The sequence below is a fragment of the Coffea arabica genome, chromosome 4e, assembly GCF_036785885.1.
Source record: "Coffea arabica cultivar ET-39 chromosome 4e, Coffea Arabica ET-39 HiFi, whole genome shotgun sequence".
NCBI classification, from domain to species: Eukaryota; Viridiplantae; Streptophyta; class Magnoliopsida; order Gentianales; family Rubiaceae; genus Coffea; species Coffea arabica.
This window is the reverse complement of record NC_092317.1, coordinates 48,481,505-48,496,371: the sequence shown is the minus strand read 5'-3', so window position 1 is coordinate 48,496,371 and position 14,867 is coordinate 48,481,505. Positions and strand designations below refer to the sequence as shown.

Below are 14,867 nucleotides of genomic sequence, written 5' to 3'. Positions count from 1 at the left end.
TCTGTACTTTGCCGATGCAAATGGTTGAAACATATTCTGCACACACTCTATAACTTGCACTAGATAACAGAGAAAAGGCAGATCGTTACTAGAGTATATTACAACGTAGCTGCTTCCGAAAGAATCAATCCATCAATCCACCATGTACGAGAGGACTGCACGATTATGTTCACTAGCAACAAAGTCCAATCTTAGATTTCGCATAGACCACCCAAAAAAAAAAAAAAAGAACCATCTCTAGAAGATCTATATGGGAAGTGAAGCCTAGAGAGCAGACCAGACCGAAGGGTCCCTTTTGAAGAGAACTTGGGAGCACAAAAAGATAATGGAAACAGGCTATCCTACCTAAATGCCAAACTCTTCCATTACAAATATTAGTTCGAAAAGTTATTGTACAGACTGGATAAGAAATAGTACAGAACTTGCGACAAGCTTCTCATCCACATCCTATTCGTTTTCTGGAATGTAGGCGTTCTAAAAAAATTTGACTACTGAATCTACATGACTTTTCTCAGCATCATGTTGTTCCCAGCAGGAATACATAAATAACTGCATTCGGGTGGCAATTGCTTAAAAATTCCTGAGGAAGCACCTCTAATTGTTGCTTCCGTCATGGAGTCGACTTGCCATGTAATCTATGAGTTATCTATATCATACAATCAACTTTTCCAGGTGAACACCAAGACCCTCCTCTCTGGTGGAGACAGTAACTTCAGAAGTCATCGGTATCTTCATCTTTCATCATCGAGTTGGGACCATCATCAAAGCCAGAACCTGGGGCAAGCTCATTTAGATCAAGAAAACGCCTTTTTCGAACACCCTCACCTTCATCTTGCCGTGGGCTATTTGCTTTCTCCAGCATATCGTTATCCTCTTTCTTGACTGTCTCAGGCTCCTCATCCTTCACAGGTTGATCCGCCTTAATTTCCTGGTTATCTGTGTTATTTTCCTCAGAATCTTGACTCACCATTGAGAACTCTTCTGCATTTTCACTGTCATTTGAGTGCTCCGACACATTTGACTTCCCGGGTTTCATTGACTCATTTTCTGATTCTGATAGTTCATACTGTCGATAATTTATACGGTTCCTGGTCGCCCTTTTACTACGCCGTAAACCTAACTGGAGCTCATCAACTGATCTCAGTTTAGTTTCCCTTCTAGTGCGGCCTGGCAATTTCTTAAATTTTCGGGGCCCATCACTCTCCTCACTTGCACTTAGCGAATCATCATCATCGTCCTCCTCCTCCTCCTCCTCCTCTTCTTCCTCTTCAGGATTATCATCATCCCAATGGTACTCGTCATCTCCTTCTGAGCTGCTAGATATCTTCCTCCTTTGTTTCCGTCTTCTTAAATATTCATCATCATAGATCACCTCACCAACTATATCATCATCACTATCAAAGTCCGCTTCATTATCTGAAACTGCTTCAACGAACTCTCGTGCAGAATACCGCTGAGGTCTCTGCCTTCGGCGATTGCTATACACCGCAAGATTATCAGCAAAGAACTATAAAAGTATGTATGCGTGGTGTGCTGTTGTACGAGAATAGACAAACAAAGAAATCAAAGCAGAGAAGAGAATACCTCCGATCCGTTTGATCTGCTCTATTATCATCATAGAATCCATCATAATCAGGTGATTTTGGAGAAAGTGCATTGAAAGGTTGCGAAGGACCACCCCATCTACCATTTGTAAGAGCTTCCACTCTGACACCAGCTTCTCTCCTTGTGGCGGTTGGCTCCGGGGAAGAAGCTTGCTGCTTCCTGATGTGAGGGCAAAACAAAACTTAGCTTTAGATTGTGTTAGATGAAGAAAGTAAAGCATATAAAGATTTTCAAACAGGCAAATCTCATACTTGGTTATCTTGATAGCCTCATTGATTGATCTATCATAATCATCTGCAAAATTCACCCGTACAACAATCAGAAAATCAGAATTTTACCTTGCAGGAGAACTTTTAAAGCTATATTAGGGTCACAACTGAAAATATTTGAACCACCCAGGAACAGGATTATGCAGGAGCACCAGTTCCAGAAAGAACAAATTCAAAAACACAAATTGACCTAACACCAACCATATAACCACAACTATATAAAGTATTGGCACAAGGGAAAAAAATTAAATTAAATTAAAGAAAAAAAGCAAAAACTTTCAGAGACAAACAAGTAGAGACCTTGCCAGACTCCTTTCACGTCAATAGATAATACAGTAAACTAGGCATATCTAATTTTACTTGCTGCTACCATTTGCTTAAAACGTTTCTCCCTTTAAAGCTCTGCAACCACACACACACACACCCCCCCTCCCCAAAAAAAAAAAGGTCTACCAATAAAAACAAGCTCCTTAATTGGAATGCCTCTCCTCATCATCCGAAATTCTAATGATAGAAAGCAATTGGAGGATTTTATTCCTACTCGGGTAAACAGGTCTAAGATCTGATTGCTTGGTTCTGTATCAGTCTGCCCTTCCTTTTACCTTCCACGACATACTGCATCTCCCTGATTCCATTCTAGCTGCATACATACAGAATCTACCTTCCTAAACTATTTGTCATCCATGTTTTACTTTCCTTCAAAGGATTGCTCAGGCAGAGCTTTATTATGCATCTTGCATTTTACAGGAGCAGGGGAGAAAGTATGAAGTATCTTTTCTTGAGAAGTAAGGAGTATGAAAAAAAGGCAAATCCCAAGCATAAAAGAAAATGAAAAAGAAACAAAAGAGAGGGGAAGGAAGGGGGGGGAGGGGGGGGACACTGCAGGGGGAAAGATGAGACGACTGTCTCTCTACTGCCTATTCAATCTCTACCAACAGTAGCTTTCTACGCATACATACATAAACTAAATCCAAGGTAAAGACCATCTTACATGTCCTTCAAGGACTGTTACATGTCTTCTGAAGTTGACCACTTGGGGATCATTGAATAACCAAGATACTTAGCCTAGGAATCTAACGCATCAACAGTTTAGAAATCACTTCAGGCGTCAAGTACATCTTGAGAATATAACCTACAGAAAGCAGGCAAAGCATCTAATATCGGCTATTTATCAATGAAATTAGAGCCGTATTAAGTTAGGATCATATTTGTGCAGGAAATTTTCAAAATTGAACACCAAAATACTAGACAATTACAAGTTCAGATTCATGATTTGACAACAAATGCTTGTACAAAGTTGTGAAAGAAAATTTGGATATTCCCCCCATGCAAAATGGGGAGTAAAGCCAAAAAGTCACCATAATTACATTCTTGACTCTTCGGCTATACATACTTCTTGAAATCATTATCCTCACCTGGAAAGTACCTTGCACTTGGGACTTATGCTACATTATCATAAATCCAAGAGTAGAAAATTGAGCAAACTTCTTCAGGACGAAAGGATTTCCAAGTCTATCCAGGACAGTCAGTTTTTGTAACCATTTTGATTCTGCCCCAAAGATAACTAGATTACCCACCCAAAAACAGACTTTTCAAATTTATTATGACACAACATAATCTTTCCACACAACTACCAACCCAATGCACACAATGCATGCATCTTGTAGAACCATCAGAATGACAATACTTGACACATTTCAAGTCAAAAGGAACAGATTCCTTTTCTAATACCAAGGGAAAGACCGTGACACACTCTGTAATATCTTGTCAGTAGTATTAGCCACAACACATAGAGCCAAAATAAATAAATAGATAATAAGCAAGGCACCCCATGGAAACTTTACCAAAAGTGTATGTGACAGGTTTCCTATCACGAAGAGAACGCCCAGCAGCAAGGCCATCCATATTCATCATATTATCAAGCATAAGAGCTTGTCTGTGTTGCTTCTTCAGCAGCTTCTCTTTTCTCTGCACAGAAAATAATTTCAGCGTCAATCCTCCAAAGTATTAATAGCCACTATATCTATCTGACAGCATTTGCCTTCATTATTATGACTATCTATATCATTCTTGATCATTGTTTGCCATTTTATCTCTTACCAGCAAAGAAAGATACAGCTTTTTGGAGGGGAAATACACAAATAATCCACAAAAGCAAAACATCTGAACAGATACAGAAAATGTCTGAAAAAAATATAGTGCAGGTCCTGCTCAGTCAATAAATGGCAATACCTTGTGGACTTTCTCAATCTCAGGAAGCATATCGTTTTTCAACTTCTTTCCAAGAGAAGCCTCCGTTCTATTTTTACTTGAAAATAGTTTTTCCTGCATTGAAACATTCAAGTTCTTCATATCCAAAAGAAAGGCAGCTATTAACACGAGCACAACTACAAATGTAAGCAACACAAGTTCATATGATAGTGTCTGTTACTTTTCCACCCTGATCATTCAAACACTAAAAGCGAAGACTGTATACGTATACACGCTTAGACCATTCTAATTGTGCTTAATTGCCATAGGAAGTCTATGGAATAGAGAAGACTGCAAAGCAAGCAAAAAGTAAACTCCTTAACCTGTCTCCTTAAGTCTTAATATAGATGCTATAGTTAATATCCAAAGACTGGGTTTTGGGAGAATTTTTTCCACTATCTCATGGACGTTTGTTTGAAAATTTCCATGTGGTAAAGAAAAGAAAATATTTAATAGACTTTTTTCCAAGAAAAATTCCCATTTGTTCTTTTTGCCTTAGTTATGATCAGTATAACCATGTTAATGGCCAGTTGATTTAATATGTACTAAAGCAGGATGTTTTTGTGGCTAGCAGCAACCCCCCCCCCCCCCAACAAAAAAAAACAAAAAAAAAAAGAGGGCAAATAAAAAATGCTACATTGAGCGGCTCTTTTATGAATTTGGGACTCGTGTTCGCCCATTTGCTTTGTCATGTGTCTGAACCATATTTGATAAGAACTACACTACTCTACCTGACAACAAATTGCACTACTGTTTAAGATAACAAATGATTCAATGTGAACTAAATGAAAAAATTTCCAAAGTACAAAGGGTAAATTGAAGTCCATCGAGAAGTCTTCTACAGAGTAATTTTTTCAGTACTTTTGTTGGACGCGTATATGAATGAAACACAATTAAAAATGAAATTTTTTTAGCAAAAGCACAATTAATGCATGAGTTATAAGGTAGATCATAGTGCATTTATTTTTTCAAGTGCACTCTTCCAAAGTTTAAATGGTAGTGTTCGGTACCCTTTTTTCCTATGTCATGATTACTATTGTATCTGTCACAAAGTTTTTGCCATGATTTATATAGTCAAAGAAGTAAAAATTAATCCGTCATTCCAACCCTCCTATAGAATTTCCAAAGAAAGAACCTTAAGCAGACATCAAACCATTAAAGCCATAACTAACTAAGTCAATCAAGGGAAGAAAGAAGCTTTATATTGTAAAATGAAGATCTTGGTCAAGTTTAAATTTGCTTAAGCCCTTTTTACAGTTTTCACCATGATAAAGAAGAAAGACAGAGGGAGTACAAACCATCACGCAAATATGTAACTGGGTTTATTATACTTTCCCGTCTCATATGCATCCAAGACATTCTTATGGTTTTAAAGAGATTCATGCAAGTCTCCCACTTATATGTGTTCAACAAAATCGGGTAAAAAAAATTAATATTTTTCTAAAACTAGAATTGGGCGATACCTTATGGTTGTTAAAAAGTTCGCTTTACGACTACCAATTCTCCTAATTTATAATTATGCAAACCAGTCAAGAGTCAGATGTGCGTCTAAATGTCATAATTCATTGTTCAAAATTAGGATAAGGCAACCTGCCGGAGATTTGAACTTCAGCACAGGGAAATGCAATTTAATATAAATGTGCATTGCTATATTAGTTCTTTAATACTCCCTCCGTCCCATTAAAAGTGTCATACTTTCCTTTCTGCTATGTACCAAAATTTGTGTCACTTTCTATATTCGACAAAAAAATTTTCCTACACTTTCACCATCTAACCCTTGTTGCAAGCCCACCAACTTGATTTATGACCATTGCTAGTGGACTCTAATATAAGTGCACGTATCCCACAACTAGTAATATACAACCGAGAGTGTACTTACACTTTAGTTTTCAAGTGGTTGTCCACTGACATGCAAAGTTCCTTTGGCCCCACAACATGAGCTTTTGCAGTTTTGAAAATTTAAAACACTAATAGCCTTGCCCCACACACTTGTTCAGAGCTATAAACATAGGGTAATGAAGGAAAAAAACAGATAAATTTTTCGCTGTTTGGGGAAAAAAAAAAAAACACGTGTCCCCAATAGTGATGAAAATTTTGGGACGGACGGAGTATATATTAACAGCATTCTTGGTCATAAATTATCAAAAATGTAGTTACTAAATTCTTGCAAAGATAATGTAAAATTTTCTAAACAAAGGCTTTGTACACAGAACTCCATTTATATTTTCTCAACGAATTAGAAACAAGTTCAGTTTGATGCTAAGATAGACTTGCAAAATGACTCTGAAGTAACAATCAGAAATCGAAATTTGTCCACATATATGATAGCATTAACAATTTTTGTTATGCTTTAAATATCACGGAGAGGTGGTCTAACTGGACTAAACACACTGTCCTTATCCCTAGCGTTTGAAATGCTTATCTAGCCTTAGTCACTGTCTATTTACTCCTCTAAATTGTGTAATCTTCACTTTTAACCTCACTCACTACACCAGGAGCCTGTCTCATCCCTTTCTTTAATTCTTTTTGTGTTCAAAACACCATTGACGCATAGACTATTCGCTGCATGGGAATCTTCACCAGTGATGTAAAAACCTTCATTCCTTTATGAAGTTTCACTCTATTCTCAAAAATCAGTAAGCAAGGACCACAAAGAACCCAACCCTCCTCATCTTCCTCTCCTCCCCTTCACCATCAACATCTGTGGGGTAGAATTTGTTGGGCATGTTAGCATCCATCAGATCCCTTTCTCAAACAATCCATTGCAGCCCTTCCTCAAAGTCATCACACAATTAAATTAGCCAGATTAGCATCCATCAGATTCAAAGTCAACATGCCCAATTAAATTGGATGAAATTTGGTACGTATTCTGATACACAACTTTGTTGTTTTTTCATGTCATGTAATTCTGTGATTTATGGTCAATGGATCCATGGAAAGTATGAGTTACATATTTCCTAACTTATTTCTGCATTTTACATTGCTACATATGTGCATAGACATCTCTAGCTATTTCCAATCTCATACCCTTCTGCTCCCCCTTCTACAGCTTTGTAGGAAACAGATTTTTACATTGTGACCATTTTCAAAAGCATATAAGATTACCATACAGATCTTGCAAAAACAATGAGAATACTGGTTTGCCACAAAACACAATAGATCTTCCCAAGATCTACTACTGGTCAACCCAAATGTTCCCTTCTTCAAACCCCTCAAAAGATAGAAGTTCAACAATCAAAATGTTGCGTGCTCTTCTTGACTTATACAAGATCCCAAGTATTCCCAGAGACAAAAGTTCAATCCCACAACATATATATATATATATATATGCCAAAAAATTAAAAATAATAAATAAAAGAACAAAAAAACACACCGCAATTGCTAAAGATCTAAATAAAGAAAGATATTATCCCACAGGCGTAGTGTATAATAGGTAAGACAAGCTTCACCATCCGGTGCATATCATACTCCTGAAGTGCCAGAATAGAAACCTAACTACCAGAATACTGAAGAAGCCCATTGATTGAATGCATATTTGAAAACTTGACCAGACTATTAATCAAATTCCTAAAACAGAATTAACCAAAAGATTCCAGATCAAACTTGGCTCTGAGCCTAGGACAGGAAAAAACATACACACAAGCACAAATTTTTTTAAGGCTGCAAGGTTTTCAGAAGTTCTTGCATCTAATCACTTCTTAAAGTTATTTGCATTCCCTTTGTCCCAAGACCATATGGAAGTTATTGAAGACTCAAGCAAATTAATCGTAAGAGGACAGGAACTCTGGACCCTCTCAGGAGTTTCTAATTGAGAACGGAATTAGCATAATAAGAAGGCCAACCAAAATAAAAGCTTTCTTGCATGAATAGGATTACCGTATGCATACCCTACACAAATCACAATTTTGAAATGAGTTTATTCATCGCCAAAATGCTTCATATCCCTCGCTCGAGCTTAGGATTTACCTCCGATACATCTCTAACTCTATTTAATTATATTTTCAATGCCTGTACAATTTTCTTTTTCCACACATTTCTCTTTTTGAATTAATTTGGTGGAAGCAATTATTTTCTCTTTTTCAATTAATGTGATGAATGCTATATTTCAGTATTCCATCCCTTCATCTATCATTTGGAGTCTCCTTCCATGACAAAACAAGAAGCATAATACTAAATAGCCTAAGTAGCTCATTTAGGATACATATGTCATTTAACTTGTAAATCATGTGGAGATTAGAGTGACCTCCCTGGTATTTACCTTAATTGTAGAAACCTCCCTTCTAAATTCAGATATTGACCTCACCTCCCTAAAAGCCCATCCCATTTATATAAACTACCAGCAGATGCATTCCCTAAGAACTGATGGAAACTTATTCTAAGGGATAAAATGGCCAAAAAAATATTCTACAACCTTCTTCCTTACAGTTTGCACAGAAGAAAACAAGTAAAAAACTGAATAACAGAACAGAACAGCAAGCTAGCATATTATTATTGTTACTGAAAAATTATCAATCTTCTCTTGGAATTTTGGAATCAGCTGCACACAAAATGACTTCTAAACCCAAAAACAAATGTAGAAAGATAAAGAGAATAAAATACGGGCAAGTATTCTTTTGTACAACTAGCAATATAAGAACCAACAAACACATGCTTAAAATGAGTAAAATATTCTGCATTTTGGAATCAGCTGTACACAAAATGACTCTTCTAAACCCAAAAACAAATGTAGAAAGATAAAGAGAATAAAATACGGGCAAGTATTCTTTTGTACAACTAGCAATATAAGAACCAACAAACACGTGCTTAAAATGAGCAAAATATTCTGCATTATAATCCAAAATGTTAATATCAAGGTGCAGGTCTTAGGAATTTATTTAGCAGACACTAGACTAGATTAAACGGTAACAAATAACTCACAGACACATCTTGAAATTCATCAAAATTAGTTGCAACTGTCTCCCACTGGTAAGATGAATTAGGAATGGGCGGTATGTTTCTCCCCTTTCCTTTCTTCACCTCAACTTTTCTAATCTCTCGATATAGTCGATGACCAACCATAGCATCATCTTCATACCTATATAAGAAAAGTGCAGCTAATAAGACTCTGATACAAGGAAATGAACAAAAGGTACAATAAAAAAAAAAAAAAAACCAAGTATCACTACTTAAAACTGAGAGAAAGTTTGTAGTACTCTGTTATGCACATGTAACCAGGAAATGCAAAGATAAGATGCATTACCAATAAGAGATTCCATGAGAATCACCACCAACTCGTTCTTTGCGAAATGCTGAAATATGGACACCATGCTTTACAGAGTTGTCTATATGGTTTCGGATATCTTCTTGCTGAAAATAAAACAACAATTACTTACAATTATCCATAACAGAAAACATTAAACTTGAACAAAAAGATATGCAGATGACAAAGTGTTAACGTGCTTCTTGCATCTCAGCACTGTTCCTTAGGTTTTGAGGGAGCAATCAGCCTCCATGACATCCGAACACCAAAATTCTTATGCAAACTTACCGTTCATAACTGTTCTATCTTCTTTTCTAAAAGACCATAAGAATATAAGTCTTACTGTCTGATGGGTGTGGTTGAAATTGTCAGCCAATTAGCTATAGAAACACAAGATGTTGACCAAAAAATAGCACTTGAACATTCTCCCTCAAGGGAGCAGTAATAGGGATGACTGAATTTTTATGCATATGTACATCAATTACAAAGGGGAAAAAAAAGCCTGCTGTAAATTTTTCAAAGCCAGTACCTCAGGAACAGAAGCTATAGAAATAAGAAATAGAATGTCAACCATCATAAATGTTACCTCAACACGAATATCACATAGTGCTTTCAATATTACTACACGAACCGCAGGATCTAGAGCATTATATGCTTCAACTTCAGCCCTGAAACCAGTGAAGATTACATCTAAACACATGCAAATTCGTGCTTCTTCCACAAAAAAAAAAGGCAGAAACTCCTTCTAACCAAAGATTTTTACAGATGTATAGTTTCTTACCCATGAGATGCAACAATAGGTAGCTCTCCTTCTGCAACCTGAGATGAAATAATGCACTCCAAGATGTCAGAAAAAGGGAGGAATTAACAACTTCAGTATTTGAGTCAGCTCAAGCAACTAAAACCAGATTACCCAAAGCCACCAATCACGTAATTTTCTGCACAATACTGTAACCCATGTATTGTGTCCAAGGGCCATTCGAGTGATAGGAGGGATTGCCTGAGGAAATAAATTAAGAAAGTATAATATATGAGTTAATGCCATTATTTCACCAAGATTATCAAAGCATTTCATGTTAACAAGTAAAACTTTGTTGTGATCACATATACTTTTGACTTTGAAAAGTACTTTATCCACGCCCATGAATACTTATTGGACAATAAATGCATTTGACATCATGGAGGTTTTTAGGACACTTTAGGAGTCAAGGCTGGATGCTGCCCGGAAAAGGAAGAAGAAAATCATCAAGTTAATATTAAAAAAGAACAAAAATGACAAGAAAAGTCATGCCAGAAGAGTCAGAAGCCATTGATATTTAACCAAGAACAACTACTCAAAAGACAAACCACCACAACATTTAGGGATATTAGCAATTTTTAGCATTATGTACTTGTTAGTATTTAAACTGAACAACAGTTCCATCTCAAGCTGTGATAAACTATGTTCTGATGCTAGATTCCTAGTATATTATAAGAAGACACAGCAGATATGACATTAATCTAATGTCTCTCTAGGTATAATCATCTTCAACAACATAAATTCTCAATGCCCACAAGGGCAATAACAATCTACATACTGCTCAAGAAAAAAAACCAAATGAACAACGAGAACATAAACAAGTGAGTAGCCGGTAATGAAGTCCAAATTAAAGCACCAATTCTTTATTCACTTCCTTGTTTTGTATTTGCATCTGTTAGCTAGCTATTTGATCCTCGCAATACCCTTATTGCTTCTCAAATCATCAATGACTTACATAGCTTCTTTCAAGTGAAATTATTCTGATAATAACATTCTAGAATTCTATAAATAAGTTGAGATATAGACTTATCCAGGTCATCCACTACTTATCCTAACCAGTGGCACTTACTTCCTACACAAATATTTAAAGATGGTATATTCGCAGTTCTTATCCTGATGCTGCAGGAGGATGAATTAGAACAGGCAAACTGTTGTTAAAAACAAGATAGAAGTAGATAGATGATCCAATGCCCATAATACTAAAGATCTATACACCACAAAAGAAACCAAAAAGTCCGGTCAAAACGAATAGCAAGCAGGACAAAAGTCAACTATAACCAATCAATCTGAGGACAACTGAGCCCATTTAAATCTCTTATGCGCATAAACATCAACCAACTATTTCAGGCAGGAGGTAGGACAGCAAAACAATAAAAACAACTTAACAAAAGAAACTCAAGTTTGCCTACATTTTAGCCTGTAAAAGATTTAGGACTTTAAATCATGGTAGTTTGCTGATTGCAGTGGTAGCACACAAGTTGTGTGCCTGTTTGTAGCAGCCTTGGTTGGTGAAAATTTTTCGCTGCCTAGTTTTCAAAAGTACACCACAGTAGCAACCAAAGGTGAAAAACACGGGTCAGCCATGAATGGACACCAAATGATTTCTTTTTTTTTTTTTTAAATTAAATACAGTGAATCTGGTGGCTAAGAAAGCAAATGATTTTAAGGGGCAGCCATGAGAGTTCAAGGTACAGCCATGCAGGAAGTCAAATGATCAGCAATTGGTGGAAGTCCAATGGTCAGGCACCATAGAAGATGCTCTGTGGACCACCTTGGCCACCATGTGTTTAAAAAGCTACCTACTTGCCACAGGATTGCCCTATAAGTAACAGCATCTAGAAATATATATAGTATGGAACTAGTGTAGAGATTGGAAGAGGAAGTCTAAGAAGGAGGAGAATAGGAAGAGAAAGGGAGAAGAGAACCTTAGGTTTCTCATGTAAAACAATCAAGCTCTAACTGAAACGTAGGAATATCCTGCATTAAAAAGTATCCAACTCCTAGTGGAATAAATTAGTTTCTAAGAATCCAAACCTACAACTGGAGGAAAATGAACAAAGCACCTTTAGTTCACACCCCAATTGTAATGAGCTGATAATTTATCAGGTTATTGTTTTCCACTTTTACCAGTCAATAAAGGTATTCTGTAGATTTCCGTCCTATGTTGTTAAGCTGTGTAACAGGTTATGGAGCAGATTCTCAATATTATTCACCACAATGCCCTAGAAGAAAAACTAACTTTCCTATCAAATGTGCATTCCATTGTCCGTGTAACTGGCTGGAAATTTTTTTTGAGTTTGCCCCATAGTAGACCTAACCATGAGAGGTAATTCCAATCTGATTCTCCACATTACAGCTACATGCTAAGAAACTCTTCACCATACCTATGACCTCCACAAATTTAAAACTTCAAAAAAGCAACAAACTTTGTTATTCAGATGGCTTGATTTACCGGAATTGCAGTACTTAAAGAAGCAACTGAAATACCTCGCATTATTTATGCCCACACATAATTCTGAGACTTGATTGCTTATAAGCCATAGATATAAAGCTCCTACAATCAATTTGACTAGTTGCTACCCATCTTGCAACATTGCATTCCACCAAGGAAAATATTTTCATTCGACCAAAATATAGGTAGGGTAATGCATTTCTGAAACTAAATGAAGTATCCCAAAGACACCACTGGACGAATTTATACTATTAAATGTTACCAGAGTTCCAACGAAAAAAGAGGCTAGCAATTTTTATGCAAAATAAGTTCGCCACAAGGGCCAGAATTACCAGAAATTCACGCAAAAACTCAAGTTGGATAAAAGGCACAAGCTTTTCATCCAAACAACAAAATGCACCAACCTTCAATAACGGAATATGAATCTCTCCAAGAGTATTATTCGGCGTAATGAGAGCTGTTTCGAACTCCTCTGCTGAAAACTCCACTTTAATATTCAATAAAGGCCTAAAAACCTACGCCAAGAAAAAGAAAAAGAACAGACAATTGTCACTAAGAGAAGCCAGAACCCATTAGCCTTGAAGGCACAAAAGCTTCACTTCTGGAAAAAAGAAAATCCAATCTTCTTTCAGAAAAACTTCAACTTTATGCAAGCTGACATACATTCAAAAAATTCAAGATAGAAGCCAACTGCCACATCCCACGAATGTTCCACCGCGGCAATTGCGAGGGCTCCGGTTCCCCCACTAAAGGGGTCACAATTTTACTACATTGCTGATTCCTCGATGATCCCAGAGGGGTATCATCGCCTTCCTCCTCTTCCTCTCCATGCTGCTCCACCTCCTCCTCCTGCTCCTCCACTTCCTCCCTCAGCAACCGGGCCGCCAGTCGCTCCTTCCTCAAAGCTGCCTTCTTCTGCTTCTTCTCTGCCTCGGCCGCAGCAGCCTCAGCAGCGGCCGCAGCCTGCATCCTGGCGGCCGCCCGCTGCGTACATGCCCTGGAGGGCCTTTCTCTCCTAAATACAACACTATTACTATTACCGTTATTGTTGTTACTAGTATTACTGGTATTATTGTTGTTACTGGCGTTGGGAGTTGCAGAAGAGTTAACAACTGTATCATTGTGGTGAGGAGGTGGGCTCTTATTACTTTGGGTTTTTTTGCCGTTATTTTGGGAAATTTTGTGGTGCTTTGGGGAATGGATCGGAGAAGGGGAGGAGGGTTGCGGGTCGGAGGCCATGGCTACGACTGAGGCGGTGGCGGAGAAGTGGGGATCGGAGAGGGGATTAGCTACGGAGGAGTTACATGGGAGATCATGGACTTGCATTGAACCAAACACTTGGGGTTTTCAAAGAAAGATTGTAACATCAAGAAAGATATCTGTATCAGTAAAAAAAAAAGAAAGAAAGAAATCCCAAAATAATACCAAGTCACTGTTGATATATGTTGATGAAGAAGAAGGCGGAGGAGAAGCTAAAAAGTACTAATGACCATCAGACATAAAAAGTGCTAAATAGAAAAATTAATGAGAATGGATTAAAGGAAGGGGATAAACTAAATTTTTGTAATACTGGGTGGGGAGGGGAGGGGGGTTTTCTCCTGAGTTGTGTCTATATATCAGAGAGAGAAGAAAAGAGAGGAAAAATTGGAAAAGGGGGAAGAGACAAAGGCATCAAGGCAAAGGCAAGGGTGGAAAAAAATTGAAGAGGGCAATTGGGATTTTTTGTCAGTTTCTTCTCCTTTTGGTTTTTTTTCTTGTTTTAAGGGTAAAGGGAACTTAGGGAAGGGTAAAGGGTAAGTAAATTTCAAGTATGCAGGGGGTAAAAATGGAATTTAGTGCGTGTTGTGTGTGTCTTGGGGGAAAGGGTGCTGTGTTGTGTCCTCTATGGGGGTTTTTTCATTTTTGTGGGTGGGGGCTGGGGTGTTTCTGAACTGTGAATTGATATCAGATTCCTTGGTGGTGAGAAATGTGGATGATTAAGGATTAAGGAGGTGAGAAAGACACAGAAAGACAAGGTGAAAACTGAAAAGAAAGAGAGTGAAGAATGGGAACAGGATTAGGGACTGCAAGGGAAGGGCCAAGGTGTGGATGAACAAAAGATGGACTTGGAAGGACTCCTGCATACAAGTAAACGAGGTCGTATTAGTGGATGGAGGGGTAGTTTTAGTAGTACCGGAATTACTTTAGGAGAATTTGGACCTTTGGGAGTCAGACAAACTTGGGTCAGCAATTCCTTCAGTCAACCAGGAGTGG

At 37.5% G+C, this 14,867-nt stretch overlaps 1 protein-coding gene across 1 annotated transcript; it reads right to left on the bottom strand.

Moving 5' to 3' along the window:
• Positions 1-323: 323 nt before the first annotated feature.
• Positions 324-14,124, bottom strand: LOC113741136 (DDT domain-containing protein DDR4-like). The gene is made up of 12 exons (XM_072048058.1): positions 13,278-14,124; positions 13,019-13,129; positions 10,277-10,363; positions 10,145-10,182; positions 9,950-10,031; positions 9,364-9,470; positions 9,042-9,198; positions 4,107-4,199; positions 3,719-3,842; positions 1,857-1,899; positions 1,585-1,764; positions 324-1,478 (listed from the first exon to the last, which is right to left on the bottom strand). Exons 1-12 carry the CDS (start codon positions 13,938-13,940, stop codon positions 713-715), a joined length of 2,451 nt encoding a protein of 816 aa, XP_071904159.1. The 5' UTR covers positions 13,941-14,124; the 3' UTR covers positions 324-712.
• Positions 14,125-14,867: the final 743 nt, after the last annotated feature.